General features: G+C 31.8%; 3 protein-coding genes across 3 annotated transcripts; all 3 read right to left on the minus strand.

Annotated features, from left to right (window-relative positions):
- Nucleotides 1-2,072: 2,072 nt before the first annotated feature.
- On the minus strand, nucleotides 2,073-5,398 carry LOC110619711 (COBRA-like protein 6). The gene is made up of 6 exons (XM_021763256.2): nucleotides 5,090-5,398; nucleotides 4,924-5,003; nucleotides 3,314-3,764; nucleotides 3,064-3,217; nucleotides 2,599-2,876; nucleotides 2,073-2,511 (listed from the first exon to the last, which is right to left on the minus strand). Exons 1-6 carry the CDS (start codon nucleotides 5,181-5,183, stop codon nucleotides 2,234-2,236), a joined length of 1,335 nt encoding a protein of 444 aa, XP_021618948.1. The 5' UTR covers nucleotides 5,184-5,398; the 3' UTR covers nucleotides 2,073-2,233.
- A 1,528-nt stretch (nucleotides 5,399-6,926) lies between these two features.
- LOC110619862 (ubiquitin-like domain-containing CTD phosphatase) lies at nucleotides 6,927-11,685 on the minus strand. The gene is made up of 7 exons (XM_021763433.2): nucleotides 11,335-11,685; nucleotides 10,349-10,493; nucleotides 9,013-9,127; nucleotides 8,871-8,934; nucleotides 8,318-8,483; nucleotides 7,689-7,989; nucleotides 6,927-7,168 (listed from the first exon to the last, which is right to left on the minus strand). Exons 1-6 carry the CDS (start codon nucleotides 11,601-11,603, stop codon nucleotides 7,744-7,746), a joined length of 1,005 nt encoding a protein of 334 aa, XP_021619125.1. The 5' UTR covers nucleotides 11,604-11,685; the 3' UTR covers nucleotides 6,927-7,168; nucleotides 7,689-7,743.
- Nucleotides 11,686-16,138: 4,453 nt separating this feature from the next.
- On the minus strand, nucleotides 16,139-16,540 carry LOC110619577 (AP2/ERF and B3 domain-containing transcription factor ARF14). The gene has a single exon (XM_021763091.1). It carries the CDS (start codon nucleotides 16,538-16,540, stop codon nucleotides 16,139-16,141), a length of 402 nt encoding a protein of 133 aa, XP_021618783.1.
- Between the last annotated feature and the right edge of the window lie 888 nt (nucleotides 16,541-17,428).

Here is a 17,428-nt window from a genome sequence, read left to right on the forward strand (position 1 = left end):
AAATAAGAATGAATTGATTATAAAGTAATTTAAGTGTACGATTTTAAAAATACAACTATCGATTCATTAATTATGTTAAAATTTAAAAATTTAAGTGTAATTTATTTATTTAGAAAGAGTAATAAAGATATTTTTATACTTAAATGGTAAAAATAGATAGAAAAACTTTTAATTTAGATAAATCGATTATAAAGAGATTTAAATATTTAATTTTAAAAATATAAAAATTAATTAATTAAATATATTAAAAATTAAAAATTAAAGTGTAATTTATTCGTAATTATATATATATAAGAATGAGATGAATGTAGGTTAAAAAAAAACAAATTATTTATCTTTGTGCATTATCAAAGTTAGACAAACATAATTTCACTAATTTTATTCAAAATCTAAGTTGTTGGATATGGTTCTGTAAAAATACCCATAATTTGCTCAACAGTGTTTAAATAAGCATAATATAAAACCTTAAATTTACATTTAAATAAAATATTATTTTAATGATAAAGTTTTTATGTAATATTAAATATTAAAACTATTTACTATTTTTATTCTTATATTTTTGTAGTTAAAAATAATAAATAATATTTAATATTTAAATTACAGAAATATATTGTATATAGTATTTTATTCTGGTATCACTTATTAAAACTTAAAAATAAAATTTTTGATTTTATTTTGACAAAAAATATCAAATTCACATTTTAAGAGTTAATTTAGATTTTTTGCCATTTTATTTAATTCTTTTTAATATTAATTCCAAATTTTAATATCGTTTTGATTTATTTATTATTAAAAATTATATATATATATATATATATATATATATATATATATATATATATATATATATATATATGGAAAATTAATTGCTAATAACAAAACACATATATATAATTGGTTATTAATTTTATTTTAATACAATACAAAATTTGTTGTAATTGGATTCGAGTTTAAAATTTCTTTAACTCCAAAAATGGTTCTAGTAGATTTTTTGAGATAGTTTTTATAAAATATAAATGAGATTGATTAAAATTTGATTTTCAATTTTTTTAATAAAATTAAATAAGTAAATTTTTTTATAGTGCAACTGTCCATTCTAAAGGATTGGATACTATTTTGGTTATCATCTGCAAATTTACTAAGTATGGACATTTTATTACACTAAAACATCATTTTTCTGCTTCTATCATAGCTCAAGTATTCTTGGATGATATCTTTAAACTTCATGGGTTGCCAGCTTTCACTATAATGAACAAGAATAAAATTTTCACAACTTTATTTTGGAGAGAGTTCAGGAAATTAGCTCAGTGTATCACTCGGAGGCGGATGGCCAAACTGAAAGGTTGAACCAAAACTTGGAAGGGCACTTGAGATGTCTTTGTTATTAGCAACTTTATTCATGGGCTAAGCGGTTACTTATCGCTGAGTGGTGGTACAATATCAATAATCATTTAGCTCTGAAAATGTTCCCTTTTGAAGTTTTTTGAGTATCAGCCCACTTTTTTACCTATAGTTCAGTTGTAGAATGTTATTGTGGATGGAGTAGCTAAATTTCTTCGAATCAAATGACTCGAAAATATGAAAAAATTTCTACAAATTCAAAATGAATGGAACAATATGCAGATAAAAAAGGAGTGTAAGATAGTTTGAGGTTGGTGATTGGGTGTACTTGAAATTACAGGCATACAAGCAACTTTCTTAGCCTGCTAGTTTTGAGAAAGATGAGGTTACTATCGAACTCGAGAAAGTGTTGAAGACAAAGGTGATACTTAAAGATGGGCAGTTCTCCAAGGGTTAATCCTGCCAATTAAGGATGCTATTTGGGAAGACAAGTTTTTTATTCTAACTCAATTTCTATTCTTTCTCTCTCACTCACTCACCTATTCTGTTTCTTCTCTTCTGATCTCTATTTTCTCTATTCTCCCCTCATCTAATCTCTCTGTTTACTTTCATTTATGTAAGTTCATTGAAATTTGTGACATGTAGCTCATTTAGAAAACGAATTGAATTAAACGAAGTTTTTATTTGGTTGAGTCTCAATTATTTACTACTAATTTAGTCCATTTACAGCCTTAAACCAAATTAGGAGAAATTTCATACTTAGCTAACCCACCCATTTAGAATCCATTTAGAACATAAATTTGAAACCAGGGAGATATTCTAAACCTGAATTCTTAAAACTTCTAATGACTCGGCACTTAACAAGTAAATATAAACTAATAAGTGGACTTTTTTAGAACATAACTACAAGAAACAGTGAGAAAATGGCTATAAAAGAGCTAATGAACTTCCTGTGAGCATAATTGGGGAGCCTTGGGTAATCATCAGGTGGAGGCATGACACATTCATCACCATTAAATGAAATTTTTCTCGGAAAACCCCATCCTTCTCTGAAAGTGAAAATCCCTGGATCTTTATTCAGCAACATTTCACTTTGTACATTTCCACTCTCACCAGCTTGGAGCAACATATCATTGTAGTACTGTATCCCCCAAAACATTCCTGTATCATCTGTAAGAACCCATGGTTTAACAACGTAAATCTCAGCAGATTCAGTTTCATTGAGCTAATGATTGGTTGGTGTTTGATGGAACTTACTGATTATTCCATACTGATTGAGAGGCGAGTAGTTGAAGCTGAAGACTTGTGTTATGCTTCTCAAGTTGGGATGAAGCACCACCAAGTTCCACTGAGAATAATTTTTCAAGATGTTCAGATTCGTCACTGTCATCTTAACTCTCCAATATAGCTTGTAACTTTCTTTCACATGCCAATGCACTCGAATCGGACACATGTGCTGCGAACATCTTACGTTTGATGGTGTTTCTTCATTTGGATCATGTTTTTGTTCCAGCATTGATGGTGTCTCCCCTGGCCTGACAGTTTCCACAAAGCTCAGGTTATAGTTCAAATAACATGATAATCATGTCTAAACTAGAGACGAAGGCTATAGAATTTTTAAAATATTAAGTACGTTTTAAGGTAATTTTTAAAATTAAGAGAGGATTAAATAGTAATTTTTCCATTCATATTACAGCAATGAGAGGAGTTGAGAGGTTTTACTTGACACATTTTGCGCCAGGTTGTCCTTGGCATCTACAGCTGCATTTCGGACAGGGAACAATGGTCTGGTTGTAAAATGCAGAAAGAGAAACACAACACTTCGGTGTTGCGGATGAAATGAACTGGGAATAGATACACGTCACCTTCCATGTCCCTGCATCAACTCAGCAAAAAAACATGTCATATATCAAAATTCATGTGGAGAATAAACACTAGAATTAACAAAAGCAACTGAAATTAATGAGCTTACTGAGAGCCTGAGTCCATCGGCGGCCGCTATCTGCAGGGTACCTACTTGGCTTCACCTCATGTGCATCCCCACAAGTGTAACCAGGAAGACCGAGAGTAAAATTCTCGGGCATCGTGAAATCAGAATAATTACCACCACCACCTACGGACATCTGAAAAGTAGCAGCGTATCTTGAAGGGTCTTGTATCATGGATGACAAGACACCTCCTTTGCAGCAATTTTGGGACTGGATATTATAAGGAGCTCCAGGCAAAAGGTCGACGATCACCGGGCTTTTCTCACAACAATGAGGAAGTTGTCCTCCCTTGAAGGCGGAGCAGTCTCCTTGCTCGGTGGCCTCAGCTCCCCACATGCCCCATATCACTTCGTCACCTTTCCAATCCCAGTTCAGTTTCCAGCCAGGCGGCTCCACATGGCGATATAGTTGGAAGTTATATAGTGTCAACCGTAGCTGGAATTGTAGAAAACATGAGTATAACGAGAGAATTCAACCTCAATCAGAAGTTAGCCTAACCAATTTCTTAGAGTTTTTTTTTTTTTTCAATAATGCATATTAAATAATATATTTATCAAATAATACACAGACCGAAAATATTTTCAAATTCTGTATGTGAAAAAATAATATTCGATAATATGACGGCTGAACATGCATATTCAACAATATTGATATCGAACAGTTCATTATTCAATATTATTAGTATCGAAAAGTAAAATCACCTACCAGAGCTCATCTTCTATATGTATGAAATGCGTCCGAAACAATAAGTACTGAACACTTTTATGAATTGATCGACTCATCGAATAACATATCAATAAATTTATCATGGGTGCAGAGTAAACTGATAGTTTGTCCAACATGTTTAGGGACCGAACATGTCGGAAGCACAGGAGTAAAGCCAAGCATTTGACACTTTAAAATGGATTATTGTACATTTTTAACATTAACTGGGGTAGTTTTAGAATGTGAGATTTCAAATTTTAAGCTTGATTTTTTTGAACAATTTAGGAAAATAAAAATTAATTTTCCATTTCTAAATTTATTTGGTCAAGAATTTAAATCCTTTGATCCCTCTTTCTCTGTAAAAATGCCTAAAGCAAAGTTAAAAAAAAAAAAAAAACAAAGCTTTTTCATTTGGGCTTAGCCTCTCAGCTATAACACCCTTTAAAGTCAAACATCCTAGCCAATCACAATATGACATGCAATCAGTCATTCAAATTACCAAAATATCCTTCCCCTAACAGACTATGCTCTTCTGTGTTGATGATTTGATTGCTGGAATGTTAACGGGTAGAATACTCCTAAAATCATAATACTCAAATTAAAATTTAATTAATAATTAAATTATTTCAATAATTTTAAATTTAATTATTATTATTATTATTTAAATTCGTTTAATTTTGGTTGGTAAGCAAAGAGCAGTGGCCTGGTCGATATTCAGAACAGAGATTCTGTGGGGCCTTAACGACCACACCTAAAGTTAAGCATTCTGTGAGCCTCAGAAAACGAATATCATGCACGGATCTCAGCTGAGCCGTTCTACTCTTTCATAATTTTATAACATCAGAAAAAAAAACATCTAAAATCAGGGGAAAAAATGTTCAAAACTTACATCATTTGAACTAGAAGCCGATTGCAAAAGATCCCATTTAATGGTAATGTTGGCATTTGGATCCAATGGATCAAACCCATCTGCAATTCAATAAAAAAAATTCGTAACAGTCAAAAAAAAATAAAAAATAAAAGCAAAAGGGCTGAATTAGAAAAAGGGTACTTACAAGAAGGCCAGGAAGAGATGATGAGAGATGAGAAGAAGATGAAAATCAAGACAGAACCCATTGATCTATAACCAACAAACAAAAATGGATTCATCTCAGAACAAGAGAATCTCAAGTGCTATTCTTCTTCTGCTTCAATTCTGGAGTGGGAGTGAGAGGGAGAGAGAGAGATAAAAAGAGACAACATATGTGTAGTGTTAGATAGGTTTTAAAAGGATGTTTGGGTGTGTAAGAAGAAGAATTGAAGGGAGAATGAAAATGAAAATGAAGGGTAGGCGAGAGGACATATGATATTTGAAAATTTTTTTCCAAATCAAGGTGCTTAGAATGCGTTTTTGATATGTGAAATCATGCATTTATTGCTCACGCGTTAAGCTATAGCCCCTTAGGATTAGGGAGGTAAATAGGTAGGACATTAGTAAAAGTTAAATTATTCAAATTTAATTTATATTAGTAATATCTAAACCGTTTCGAATCTGATTAAAAATTAATTTAAATTATTTAAATTTATTTTAGATTTGATTATTATTATTTGAATAAAATTTAAATTTATTTAATTTTATATATTTTAATTAATAATTTATATAAAAATATATTTTATTAATAACTTCCATTTAAAAATTCAATATCTCTAAAAGATATTTAAATTTTAATTTTTAAATAAACAGATTCGCATATAGACACTATATATATAAAATTTAAATTCAATCCGGCTATAAATTCGATCCAAATCCGCAACGGTTATTATTTTTTTTGAACCTGCAACTATTATTAACTTTTAAACTTTAACACGTTCTAAATTTAAATATAACTATCCAAATTCATCCAGTTTGAATCGAATACTATTAGAGTTTGAATCGAATATCTGTTGCCATCCTGATCGGTGTGTGGCATCTTTTTTTAATTTTTGAAATTATATTTTTTTTAAATATTAAATAGTTCTAATAAAATTAATTATTTTGTGTTTTAAATAATTTTGTCAGGACATGAGAATTAAAATGTTTTTTTATTAAAAAAAAAAAAAAAGAAAGGTGAAACTAAGTCAAACCTCTAAGCTATATTAGCTCTGGCAGGCAAAGAATCATATGAAAAATCGGAAACTATATAAATTTGGGAGGTAACTAGTGCAAAATTTTATGTAATTTTCCTTTTTAGTTTTTTATTACACTTTTTGGTTTAATTCTTTTATTTCTGTGGTCTGTCCTGAGCATGCAGTTTTCTTTATCAGGAACTAACAATTCACTTGGGAGCCTGAAAAAGACATCAACAGCTGTATGCAAGAAGGACGCTATAGAAAACTATTATTGCATTTAAGATTGTTTGATCCCCAAATACAATCTGATCTATTATGAACAAGACACTTTCAAATTATAAATAAATGAGTTTATTTATTTTTTTTAATAAAAAAATTCATTTATTTATACATTAAAAAAATATTTTAATCCATAATAGATGAACTAACTAACGGGTTTAGTAGTAATTCTCCACTGAAATCATGATTTACCAAAACAATTAAAATTATTACTTGCAGATTTTTGTGTAAGAATATAGTAGTTGCCAGCTTAGACTAGTCTCAAATTATTAATATAAAATACCAAACTGGATGAGCTTTCCCAGTTTAAGATTCTCAAACACCTAATTCAAATTCAAATTTATCCTGCAACTGGATTGCCAAATCAGTAGAACTAATGAGGCCATAGTTTAGAACAGATCAAATATGTAATAATAGTAAAAAAATTCCCACTGGATGCCAAACTTTCTCAACAAGTGCATCAAGTTTCAATTTTTCTTCAGTTCTACAGCCAAAAGGAACATTAGAATAATGTGCAAGAACAACTTGAACAAGATGATTAAGTTTTACTTTTAGAAACATCAGTCAGACAATCCAAATTCTCAGCCACAACATTAATCAATAAATGACATCCACAGAAAAAGTCTTGCAAACTGTATCACATATTAATTGATGAGTTTAGTTCTAAACAAACTCCCAGTAGAGAAATTCAAAGTCTAGATATGTACCCATAGCAGAATGCAAGAAGGGTACACTTTTGCTGTATTGGTATCCATCATTTGTCTTCCCTGAAAAGAGAGATCTCATAAGAAATATTGATTATATATCGACGGTTAAACATGATGAAATTCAAAGCACCACTATCATGAAGAACAAAACAACATGAGAGAGAGAGAGGTAACAGAATAGCAAATAGGTGAAGAGGATGAGTTTATGGCAGTGGTAGGCGTTGCAATGAAAATATATATTGCCTTAGAAACGAAAGTTGAGAATTCACACCATCTGTTAAACCTTACTGATTGAATGGACCAACACTGGTATTTCAAAACTATAAGACATGAAGATAATGTGTGCGCACTAGAGAGAGAGAGAGAGAGAGAGATATGCCAAGTACATCTAACCTGTCACAAGTTACTTGAATTGAATGATCACATACAGGTAGATAAACAATTTAAAATCTGACGATGACAATGTTTATGTCATCAATGGTTAGAATTCTCTTAATATTACACATACTATTGAGGTGGGAACTGAGCTTACGGCACTAAAAGAGGCATAAAATAAATTTAAAAACAAATTTTGCAGTACCTCACAAAGTGAATATAGGAAGGAGCTTTAAGGTTTCCAAGCTTGTTAGTGTCAGTTATGCATGCCTACGCCTTTTTGTATTGTCTTCAGCAAAGAATTCCCAGTTTGCATGATTCAGAGTGCTTAAATCATCAAGTTCAGCAATGGCAAGCAAGTATTGGGTGAGCTTCACAAGCTCCTGATCGCTATCTCTATTTGCATGAGCCTTCCTGAAAGGCTTGATTGTCAAACCATTTTGTGGGTTCATTACGAAATTTCTTCGCAGATCGTCAAACATTATGGTGTTTCCTGGATTGTAAAACTAAAACATGACAAAAAAAATTGTCATCAAAGGAAAGGCGCAATAAATTCCATATTCTGCATTTCACGCAATTAAAATAGATTTGCTGATCATATAAAATGGGCAAGTTTTATACTGGAACAAGATCAATAGAGTGAAAGATTCATTAAGAATTTTACAGAAAATCATATAGCACGGAAAGTTGGTTGCCACTTTCGCTGGTATTGTACTGCCTTTAATTGCTTCCTGAGTTGATAAACTATGCACAAGAAATGAAGTGATTGTGTTTCTAGCAGAAGCATTCAAAGATTTAAAAATTTTAGAAAAGAAAAGCCTTAAAATTCAGCACCTGAGGAAACAGAGCCCAAATCAGTCCAAGTGGCTTGCAATCAAATATCCCCCGGGAATCTGATTGAACTGTAATCATTGCCAAATGGTCTAGAAGAGCTGTGATTTTATAGTTTGGATTGTTGAGCACTCCCAATTGTCCCATTTTCAGTTCAACCCACTTCATGCTGCAGAAAGTATATAAACAAACTAAGTCTTTCACACACAACAGTGACTGGTGCAATAAATAATGGCAGATGGTTGACAGCATTCAACAATGTTTGGTGGATTGGGAAGTATACGCTTACAAGGTTGTCTTGTAGATCTCTTTCATTCTAATGAGTTGTGGAAGTCTAGAAAATGGCCGCTAATTTTATTTAAACACAACTTGGTCTCCCTATGATTAGGACACGTTTTACATAAACAAATTTTTTTCACATTGCAAACACCAGAAAATGTTTGTCAACAAAATCTTTTCAGCTAAACAAATGAAGCCTTAGTTTCACATGCCCTGTTATCAAATAAAGCATAAAATAACTCATGGAACAAATCCAAAGGTAGAACTGAAAGCTAACCTGGTTGCAGACCATATTATAATGTCATACTCTGCATAAACAGCGGTGAGAAACTCATGAAGATCTGCAGAGAAGATGCTGCAATTAGAAACTAATATTAAAAGAAGTACAAACAATAACTTTCCACAACCAAACTACTTACAAGGTCGCATGAGTTCAAGTGGGTTCTCTGCTGTGGATCTGTGATCAAATAGTGTATAATCAATATCTAGAACAAGCAGCTTTTTCCCTTCACGACATGGATTCCGAAGTTCAATCTAAGATTCACATATAATCCAAAGGACCATTAAAAGTTAGCTGCATTTAGGGAAAGCATCAAATCATGGACATAAATCCATGCCACAAAAAAGTGCCAAGCCATATAAAATACATAAAATTTCATGGATATAAATCCATGCACATAATATTCGGGATATTTCTAGTCAGGGTCCAAATTTCTGCTGAAGGAAAAGTAAAACAAGGAAATAGGGAATAAATAATAGCTTGCCAATTTAATAGGATGAAGAGCAAGGTGCCCTCATAATTTCAAGTAGAGAGCAATTCCAAGGTAGGAGAAGAAATGTTCCACAATTGATGCAACCTTCTACTAATAAAACACATAACCCTAGAAAACCTTTTGATTCATGCTGCTATCCCCCCCCCCCCCCTTCCCACTACCTTATGGTATGTTTGGATAGGAGGAAGGAAAATAAAGAAAGGAAAATAAAGGAAAGTGATGATTAGGGAGTAAAATAAATCATTATTAGTATGTTTGGATATCGAGAGGAAAAAATTGAAAGGAAAGTTGCTTTTTAAAAAGTAAAATTATAATTGTGACCCAAAATATTAAAAAAGAACATAATAAATGTAGAGATATATTTGTAATTTTAAAAAATTTTCCTTTCACTTTCCCTCCAATTTGGAGAGAAATAAGAGTTGATTGTAAAATTTATTCCATCCAATATTTTCCTCTCTCTATTTTACCCTCATCCAAACAAGAAGGGGTGGAAAATAAAATTATTTTCCTTCACAATTTTCTTTCCTCCCTTATTTTTCCCCTGTCCAAACATGGCCTTAACCTCCCATGTACACTGAGGACATCATTATCCCATTCTAATCTTTCCCCTTGCCAAATCTTTAGACTTTCTCAGTTTCACTCCATTCAAAAACTTATTGCCATTGGCATTGCCACTGCAACTATATAAAGAACCAAAGGCTCCATTCATTTGGACAGATGAAGATTTAAACTGAGAGGACTTGAATTTGATACTTTTAACTCAAAAAAGATCCAAATCCACCTTCATGTCAAAAGCATACCTATCCAATTGGACACAGATAAATTGAAAAAAATGTAGATATCTTTATACACCACATATCTTAAAGGCATGGTTTTTCATGACTGCAAATCATTCAATATCATGTGAATATGTACCCTAACACTATTTACAATACACAAATACAAGTTAAACTTAATTACACCTCAAATGATTATAGCTGACCTTATATTGATCAATGCGCCTCCTTAGTTTTTGTTTATTAACTTCCTTATCTTTAATGTCAACAGCTTCATCTTGCCCAAGTTCAAAATCATCAACAACTTCAGGAGAGTCTTCTTGATCCAGAATTAAGTCATCTTCAACAGTTCTGAAAATTCAGTTGAATTCATTATCAATTTCAACTAGATTCAAAATTTAATCTTTTAAATACTTGCATGCATGTTATAAAAGAAGTCATGAATTCATGATCAATTTCAACATACTAGTCTAGTTCTTATATCCTATGCCAAAGGGTCTCTGGAATAGATTAACATTGACGCAACTTCTTTAAATGACTAGGAAATTTGTCTCAATTTTCACTTTAGTCAATAACAAATCCTCTTGACCCTTTGATTAGATTCTTCTTTTAATCTTTCAGTTCATTGACAAATTACATGCAAACTTTACTCAATCTAAGAATCAAAGGATCCGCATGGAAGAACATGTGGAAAGGATTAGACCTTATAATAGCTTAAATGATAAACCACAAAACCCAATTTGCAGGCATCTCTGTTTTTCAAATTTATCTTTCACTTCCCAATTAACAGATTCAGTCTCAAACCCCCACCACCACAGATATTTCTAGATTCATTATTATTATTATATTTTAACTATCATGGTTCCTAAGAAAAATATAATGTTTATAAATTTATAAAATGTGAAAACTTCCACTCTCAATCTACAAATTGTTCAGCTCCAATCATAAATATATCTCAATTTGGCACATATAAACTAAACCCAATTATCAAAAATCCTTTATCCAAATTCAAAAAATTGTTAATTGAGGGAGAAACTGAAAAGAGAAGTAACAGACAGATAGTATGCAACAGATTTTTAACCTCAAAATTGTCAAAAAAAAAAAAAAATGCAACCTATACATAGAGCCCCAATTGTAATAGTAGCAATAATAGTAATAATAATAATTAAACAAAAAGTGGAGAGAATGGAACCCAATCATCGTCATCTTGAGAGAGGACTTGAGGGGAAGCTGGGAGAGCAAAACGGAGTCATCGGCAAGCTTATTACCGATTTTGGGGTAGAGAAGCTTTTGTCGTTTTGGTAAAACATTAGTGAGTTCGCATATGCGGCGCTTCAATTCGCCGACAGAATCGTCGCCGCAGACTCGGACCGTGTACTCCTTGCCACTCCACTTCACAATTAGTGTAAGCTCCTCCTCAGTGACCGTCGAGGTTGATAACGAAGAAGAAGCGGCTGCCATTTTTTGACCCAGTGAGCTCTCTCTTTCTCTGAGTCACTGAGTTTAAGCCTCGTCCTCTGTTTTCACTTTTTTCTAAATGTTAGATCGATTCCCTTTATTATTGGTTCCTTTTTTTTTTTTTTTTTACTCTAAAATATACATAAATTTTATTTTATGCTAAATATATTCCATCAAAATATTAAAAACAATTTTTGAAATGAAAATATTAAAAATTATTATTATTATTATTACTATAAAATTAAATAATTTAAACATGAAAAATAAATAAAAATCAAATCGAACTGAATTGATATTATTCAATTCGTTTCAATTTGATTTGATCAATTTAAATTTTTAATAAATTTTTTATTTTTATGCATTTTAAACTTTAATTAAAATATTTTAATTTTAATATAATATAATTTTTATATTATTAAAAATAATATATTATTATAATTAATCAATTTGATTTAATTTTTTTAATTTTTTTTAATTAAAATTAAATTAAATTTAAATAATTAAAATTTTTAAAATTAAAAATCAAACTAAATTAAAATAAAATAAATAAAAAAATTAAATTAAAATTTTAAATTAATTTAATTTAATTAATTTTTTCGATTTGAAACCAATCCAGCTATCCGTCGTCAATAACACCTTAAATTTGTAATTTTTACGGCTTCAAAAGCTATATTAAGAGTAATTTAATTATTATATTATTTATTAATATAAAGCTAACCTAAAAAACTGTTCAAGTGAAACCATACGTCTAGGATTTTACTATAATTATTGATTCATACATTAGCCCAAATATCAAAACCAAATAATCTGATCTTCCTCCGGACTTCAATTCTGATCAAAGTTCCGGCAGCTTGGTGTTTAACGATTTCCTCATGAATAATGAACTGATCACCAACTCTTACATCCTTAAGACGAGCAAATTCAAGCCAATCCACAGAAAGAAAACGTCCCATATTTTCATCTTCTTTGATACAGCAAGGAAACATCCATTTCCGGCCACCTTCATCGTGGACGTGCATGTTCACCGTCTGCCTTCCGTCGAAGGGCAACTGCCCTAGAGAAGAAGTAGAAATGCACAAATGAGTTTCAATGTCGGTTTTGGTAAGCAACTTTGAGAAAAGAACCAGTGTAGCTTTCGCCATTGGCTTATTACAGTGCAGCTTGGAGAAAGAATATTAATCTGTATTTTCTGATTCTTCATTTTCTGACACGATACTCTATTTATATAATTGTTGTCTGAAATGTTTAATCATTGATGAGAAGGTTCAAGCAGGTTGCCGTGAACAGAGGAGGCTGCCGAGTTTCAATGTCCGAGAAATTTCAGAGAATTTAGTTTTGCGTGTGTTGTGCTTTAGAAGATGGAGACTGTTGCAGTAGGTCTATGGTCTTCTGTTTTTGTTCAACAGTCATAATCATGGACTGCTGACTAAGGTATAACAGATATGGCTTTTGACTTGATTGGATCATTTTTATTAGAAAAATATACTATTTACCTCTCTGATAATTTATTAATTTGATTATTTAATTTTAAAAAATATATTAAAATATTTTTAAAATTTAAAAAAATTATTAATTTATCTTTCAATTAATTTTAATAATTAAAAATTTTATTATTTAATTTTTATAGTATAAAAAAATTTATTAATTTATTATTTGACTATTATTTAGTATTATGTGTTGAGATCATTTTAAATTTTTATATAATAATTAATGATTAAAATTAATAAAAAAATTAATTAATATATTTTTTAAAATCTCAGATATATTTTAATATATTTTTTATTTAAATTTTTATTTATAATTAATGAGACTAAGAAAAAGCAAAGTCAGCTCATTGGTGGGTCCATCTACAATTTAATTATATGAAAAATGTAAATGAACTATGTACAATTATATATGATTTTTTAAAAAAATTTAAAAGAATTTAATTCTTTTATTTTAAATAAAAAATTGAAAAATATTGAATTGATTTTTTTATTTTATAAAAAAAATCTTACTTTCAAATAAGTGGATTATGTTAAGTGCAAGCTCAATAGTCTACTTGCTGTTCCATATGTAGAAAAATAAATCACCATAGAAATTAATTCAGTCATAACAATGATCGTTGCTTTTCTTTATTTAATAAATTATGTTTACTAAATGTTCGGAAGACCGCTAGAGTTTTGATATCAAGTCCAAAATCCATTAGAATCCTGGCCAACTCATCATGCGTAATCCTAACCATAGATCGGACTGATTAACGCCTAATCTCATTAAAGGAGAACCTAGCTCGTCTGATGTGATGAGGAGTAGGAGAGCAGGTCCAGCTACGCTACGGCCCTATCAACACGCGTATCGAAGGGAAATTAAATAGTCGTCTAATAAGAATAGAAGAGTAGATATGCCCATACGTACGGATTTGCATGACAGAAATAGTTAGTACTGTAGTAAAGTGACAGTTATGCGTCACACAAGGAAAAAAAAAAAGAAAAAGGCAAAGAAAAAATGCAAAACATCAATAAACGAATACTAGTTTCCTGGCAGTCCCGAAGACTGGACACAAACATGCACTTCTTAACATCATACTTCCTTAAAACAAAGGTCAGTCGGAGAAGGCAGATCTGGTCCACCAATGGTAGCCAAGGAAGGCCGTTACAACCTTAGGGAACATCCCTCCAGGAGAGATCAATATCCCAAGTGATCCCAGAGCCTTTCTTCAGCTCTACCACTACAAAGCCTCAGTTCAGCCCTTAATTGAGTCTTTGTACCTCAAGAAGATGGACAACCCTCCCCGGGGAGCAAAGTAGTAGAACCCATGGTTTGTCCAAACTAGGCGGAAAAATATAGAAAACAAAGTAGCAGAAGGGGCAAAACCCCAACACAAGCTAACTGACTTGAAGGAGCACACAAAGATTTGGTGAAAGCATGCGAGGGGTCACTCTGAAGTGACGAAAAACCTCGATCTCGAAGGAGCACATGAAGAGGATGGAATTTGGTGAAAGCATGCGAGGGGTCACTCTAAAGTGATGAAAAACCTCGATGAAGAAGGGAGAAAAGGGAAAGGTTAAACCGAAACCGCGTTGCTTGATATAGAAGATCAAGCTGCGATTTCGCTGAGGATCCATCAAACCCGCCGGCGGAGGAACAGGAAGAACGATCCTTTCATTGCGATATGGAGCCCTAATACTGCAGATGGAGGTGTCTAGGTTATCGGGAGAAAAGAAATTGGTGAGAGTGGCAGAGGTGACGGTGGACCTCATATCTACAACATCGAAAATTCTAACGGTAGCTATTAGGAAACAGAAGACGTACCTCAGAAAAATTTTGCAGAAGAGAGGAAAGACGAAGTAGAGGAAGTAGAGCGAAAAGAAGAGTCTGGAGAGAAATGGAGAATTTGAATTTGAAAAGAGTAAAGGTGGAGAAGATACGTTTTAGACAGAAGCCTCCCTAAGGTCGCGCGGTCATAATTGAGATCTAAGGATTTATCCCCTCATTAATTATGGAATAACTCATAAAGGGACACTTGATGACCGTCGGGTCTCTAGTACCCTGGCTGAGGTCGAGCCCTGGAGAAAAAAAAAAACAAGCACAAAATTCATTAGAACCCACAAAGCTGACCAACCCATCATGCATCATCCAACTTGCGGTTAAAGCAGGTCGAACTGATCGAGAGTCTAAGCCAGTCAAAGGAGAGCCTAACTCATATGATGTGATGGGGAGTAGGAGAGCAGGTCCAGCTATGCCACAGCTCTATCAGCATGCACGCCGGAAGGGAATTAAATGGCCGCCTGATTAGGATGGGAGAGCAGGTACGCCCGTACATATGAATCTGCGTGACTGGGACAGGTGATACTGTAGTAGGGTGGCAGTTATGTGTCACTAGAGGATAAGAAAAAAGGAATAAAAGAGGAATACATCCCCCAGACCAAGCATACACTCACACTTTGTAATCCTACTTTCTCTGAGTCTGAGAACATCATACCCTAAATTGATACGAGAAATGTAATTTTAAAATGAAAAAAAAAAATTCTCGAGTATGAATTTTTAAAATTTACCGGTTAATTTTTATATTAAAATAACTGAATTAAAATATTTTTATATTTTATAAAAATTAAATTATTTAAATATTTTGTAAAATTGTTAATAAAACGAAAATTAAGGAACCTGATGAGACTGGCTTAACAGGATTAAGGGAAGATATGCTACATATTGAATTTGATTACTTAGATAGTATAAAATTATAATGAAATTCACATAAAATTTCATATATTTATACTACTACTCTATATAAACTCAGTTTAAGAAAAACTATAATGAACACATATAAAGCACAAAAACCTGACAAACACATCTGATGTGTACTAGTAATTCTTATCTAGAAAAGTCTACATAGACACATAGTATAAATATACGAGATTTCACATGAATCATACCCTATATTTACAATATGGGTCCATTTTTTATCTAGGTAATTATTTTCCAATACATATAATATACCTTATTCTTCAGACATGCAACATCTTGGATTCTTGTGAATTTTTGAACATCAACCTTACCGATCACTTAGTCTGCTGCCTAAAATATGTCGCATTTCGAACAGCATCCCTCAAATCTACACCAAAAAGTAAGCATTGAATTTTTTGCGACTGGACTTTGATTCTAATTCTGCCAGTTTCATCTTCTTCCTTGTAAAAAGTAACTTCATCACCTGCTACAAGATGCTTTTCTTTGACGAAACTAATCCAACCCTTGCAGAACACAGGCTTAGGATGGCCTTTGCGGCGCTTGGAACAATTAAATTTCTTCACAGAATCATCGTCCATGTCAATAACATCAATCTCTTCAGAAAAATCACCTTCTGGTATTTGGAAAGCATCTCGGTAGTTGTCCATTGGTACCACCATTCTGTACTTGACATCAGTATCAGTCAGCTTCTTTCTAAAGAGCATTTCAAACTTCATGGCTGATTAATTAAGCTGATGAACAGATTCTTTGATCTTTCCAAGATGGTCGGTTTATTTATAGAAATAGATAATCTAGTAAGTGGGTTGTCGGGAAGCAGCAAAGGATTTGATTGGTCCACCATCATCTTTATCCAATAAAAGTTGATTTTTCAAGTCAAATCTGAATCCGGTATATTAATAGATGGAATATTCACTGAGAATTTTTCCAGACAATCAGTATAAAGTTGAATGGTAAACCCATTAATGGGTCTGAATCTCATAAGGTTGATACCTTATTAAATAAATCATTAACCGATTTTTTTTAATTAGAAATTTTAAATTTAAATCAAACTATAAATCGCTTTTAAAATTTATAAGTAATTATTTTATTTTTTTAATCGATCTGTCCGATTTAAATTTATTATAATATAATGTGTTTTGAATTCAAAGAATATATTAAAAAAATCTGAAATAACATATAAAAATTGCACCACAACGTATTTGAAGGGCAAGATATATGCTTTATATTAAGATTTGATCATTCTATGGAGAGTAGAATACGCAAGTAGGGTCATTGAAATGATTAGTGATAAATCAAGAATGTTGACAATTTCACAACTCGACAGACAAAAAGATGGTCTCTTTTGTCTTGTTTTCTTCGGATGGCTAAGAAGAGAAAATAACATAAAGGTGTTGCTGATGTTATTCCTGAGCTTTTGTCTGGAATTTCTTGCTTTTGATATGTGGCCAACCAAATGAAACATTAGAAGGTATCAAGATTCCAAAATCACCTTTATGCTATAAATGGATATAATCAAATTGATTTATGTTCAAAGAGTGAGAGACAGTTAACAATACAGTCCAAAAAATTAAAAATCGATAATGATTTTTGATGTTCTTGATCCG

The sequence above is a fragment of the Manihot esculenta genome, chromosome 7 (genome assembly GCF_001659605.2).
Source record: "Manihot esculenta cultivar AM560-2 chromosome 7, M.esculenta_v8, whole genome shotgun sequence".
In the NCBI taxonomy this organism is placed as follows: domain Eukaryota; kingdom Viridiplantae; phylum Streptophyta; class Magnoliopsida; order Malpighiales; family Euphorbiaceae; genus Manihot; species Manihot esculenta.

Coding starts and splice junctions, on each gene's coding strand:
- LOC110619862 (XM_021763433.2), bottom strand. CDS start 11,603: ATGGCAGCCGCTTCTTCTTCGTTATCAACCTCGACGGTCACTGAGGAG. Junction 8,484..8,870: donor ATAATATGGTCTGCAACCAG/GTTAGCTTTCAG, acceptor TACTTTCTGCAG/CATGAAGTGGGTTGAACTGA. Junction 7,990..8,317: donor TTTGGGCTCTGTTTCCTCAG/GTGCTGAATTTT, acceptor GTCATGTTTTAG/TTTTACAATCCAGGAAACAC.
- LOC110619711 (XM_021763256.2), bottom strand. CDS start 5,183: ATGAATCCATTTTTGTTTGTTGGTTATAGATCAATGGGTTCTGTCTTG. Junction 3,765..4,923: donor CGGCTTCTAGTTCAAATGAT/GTAAGTTTTGAA, acceptor CTACAATTCCAG/CTACGGTTGACACTATATAA. Junction 2,877..3,063: donor CCTGGCGCAAAATGTGTCAA/GTAAAACCTCTC, acceptor GGAAACTGTCAG/GCCAGGGGAGACACCATCAA.
- LOC110619577 (XM_021763091.1), bottom strand. CDS start 16,540: ATGAAGTTTGAAATGCTCTTTAGAAAGAAGCTGACTGATACTGATGTC.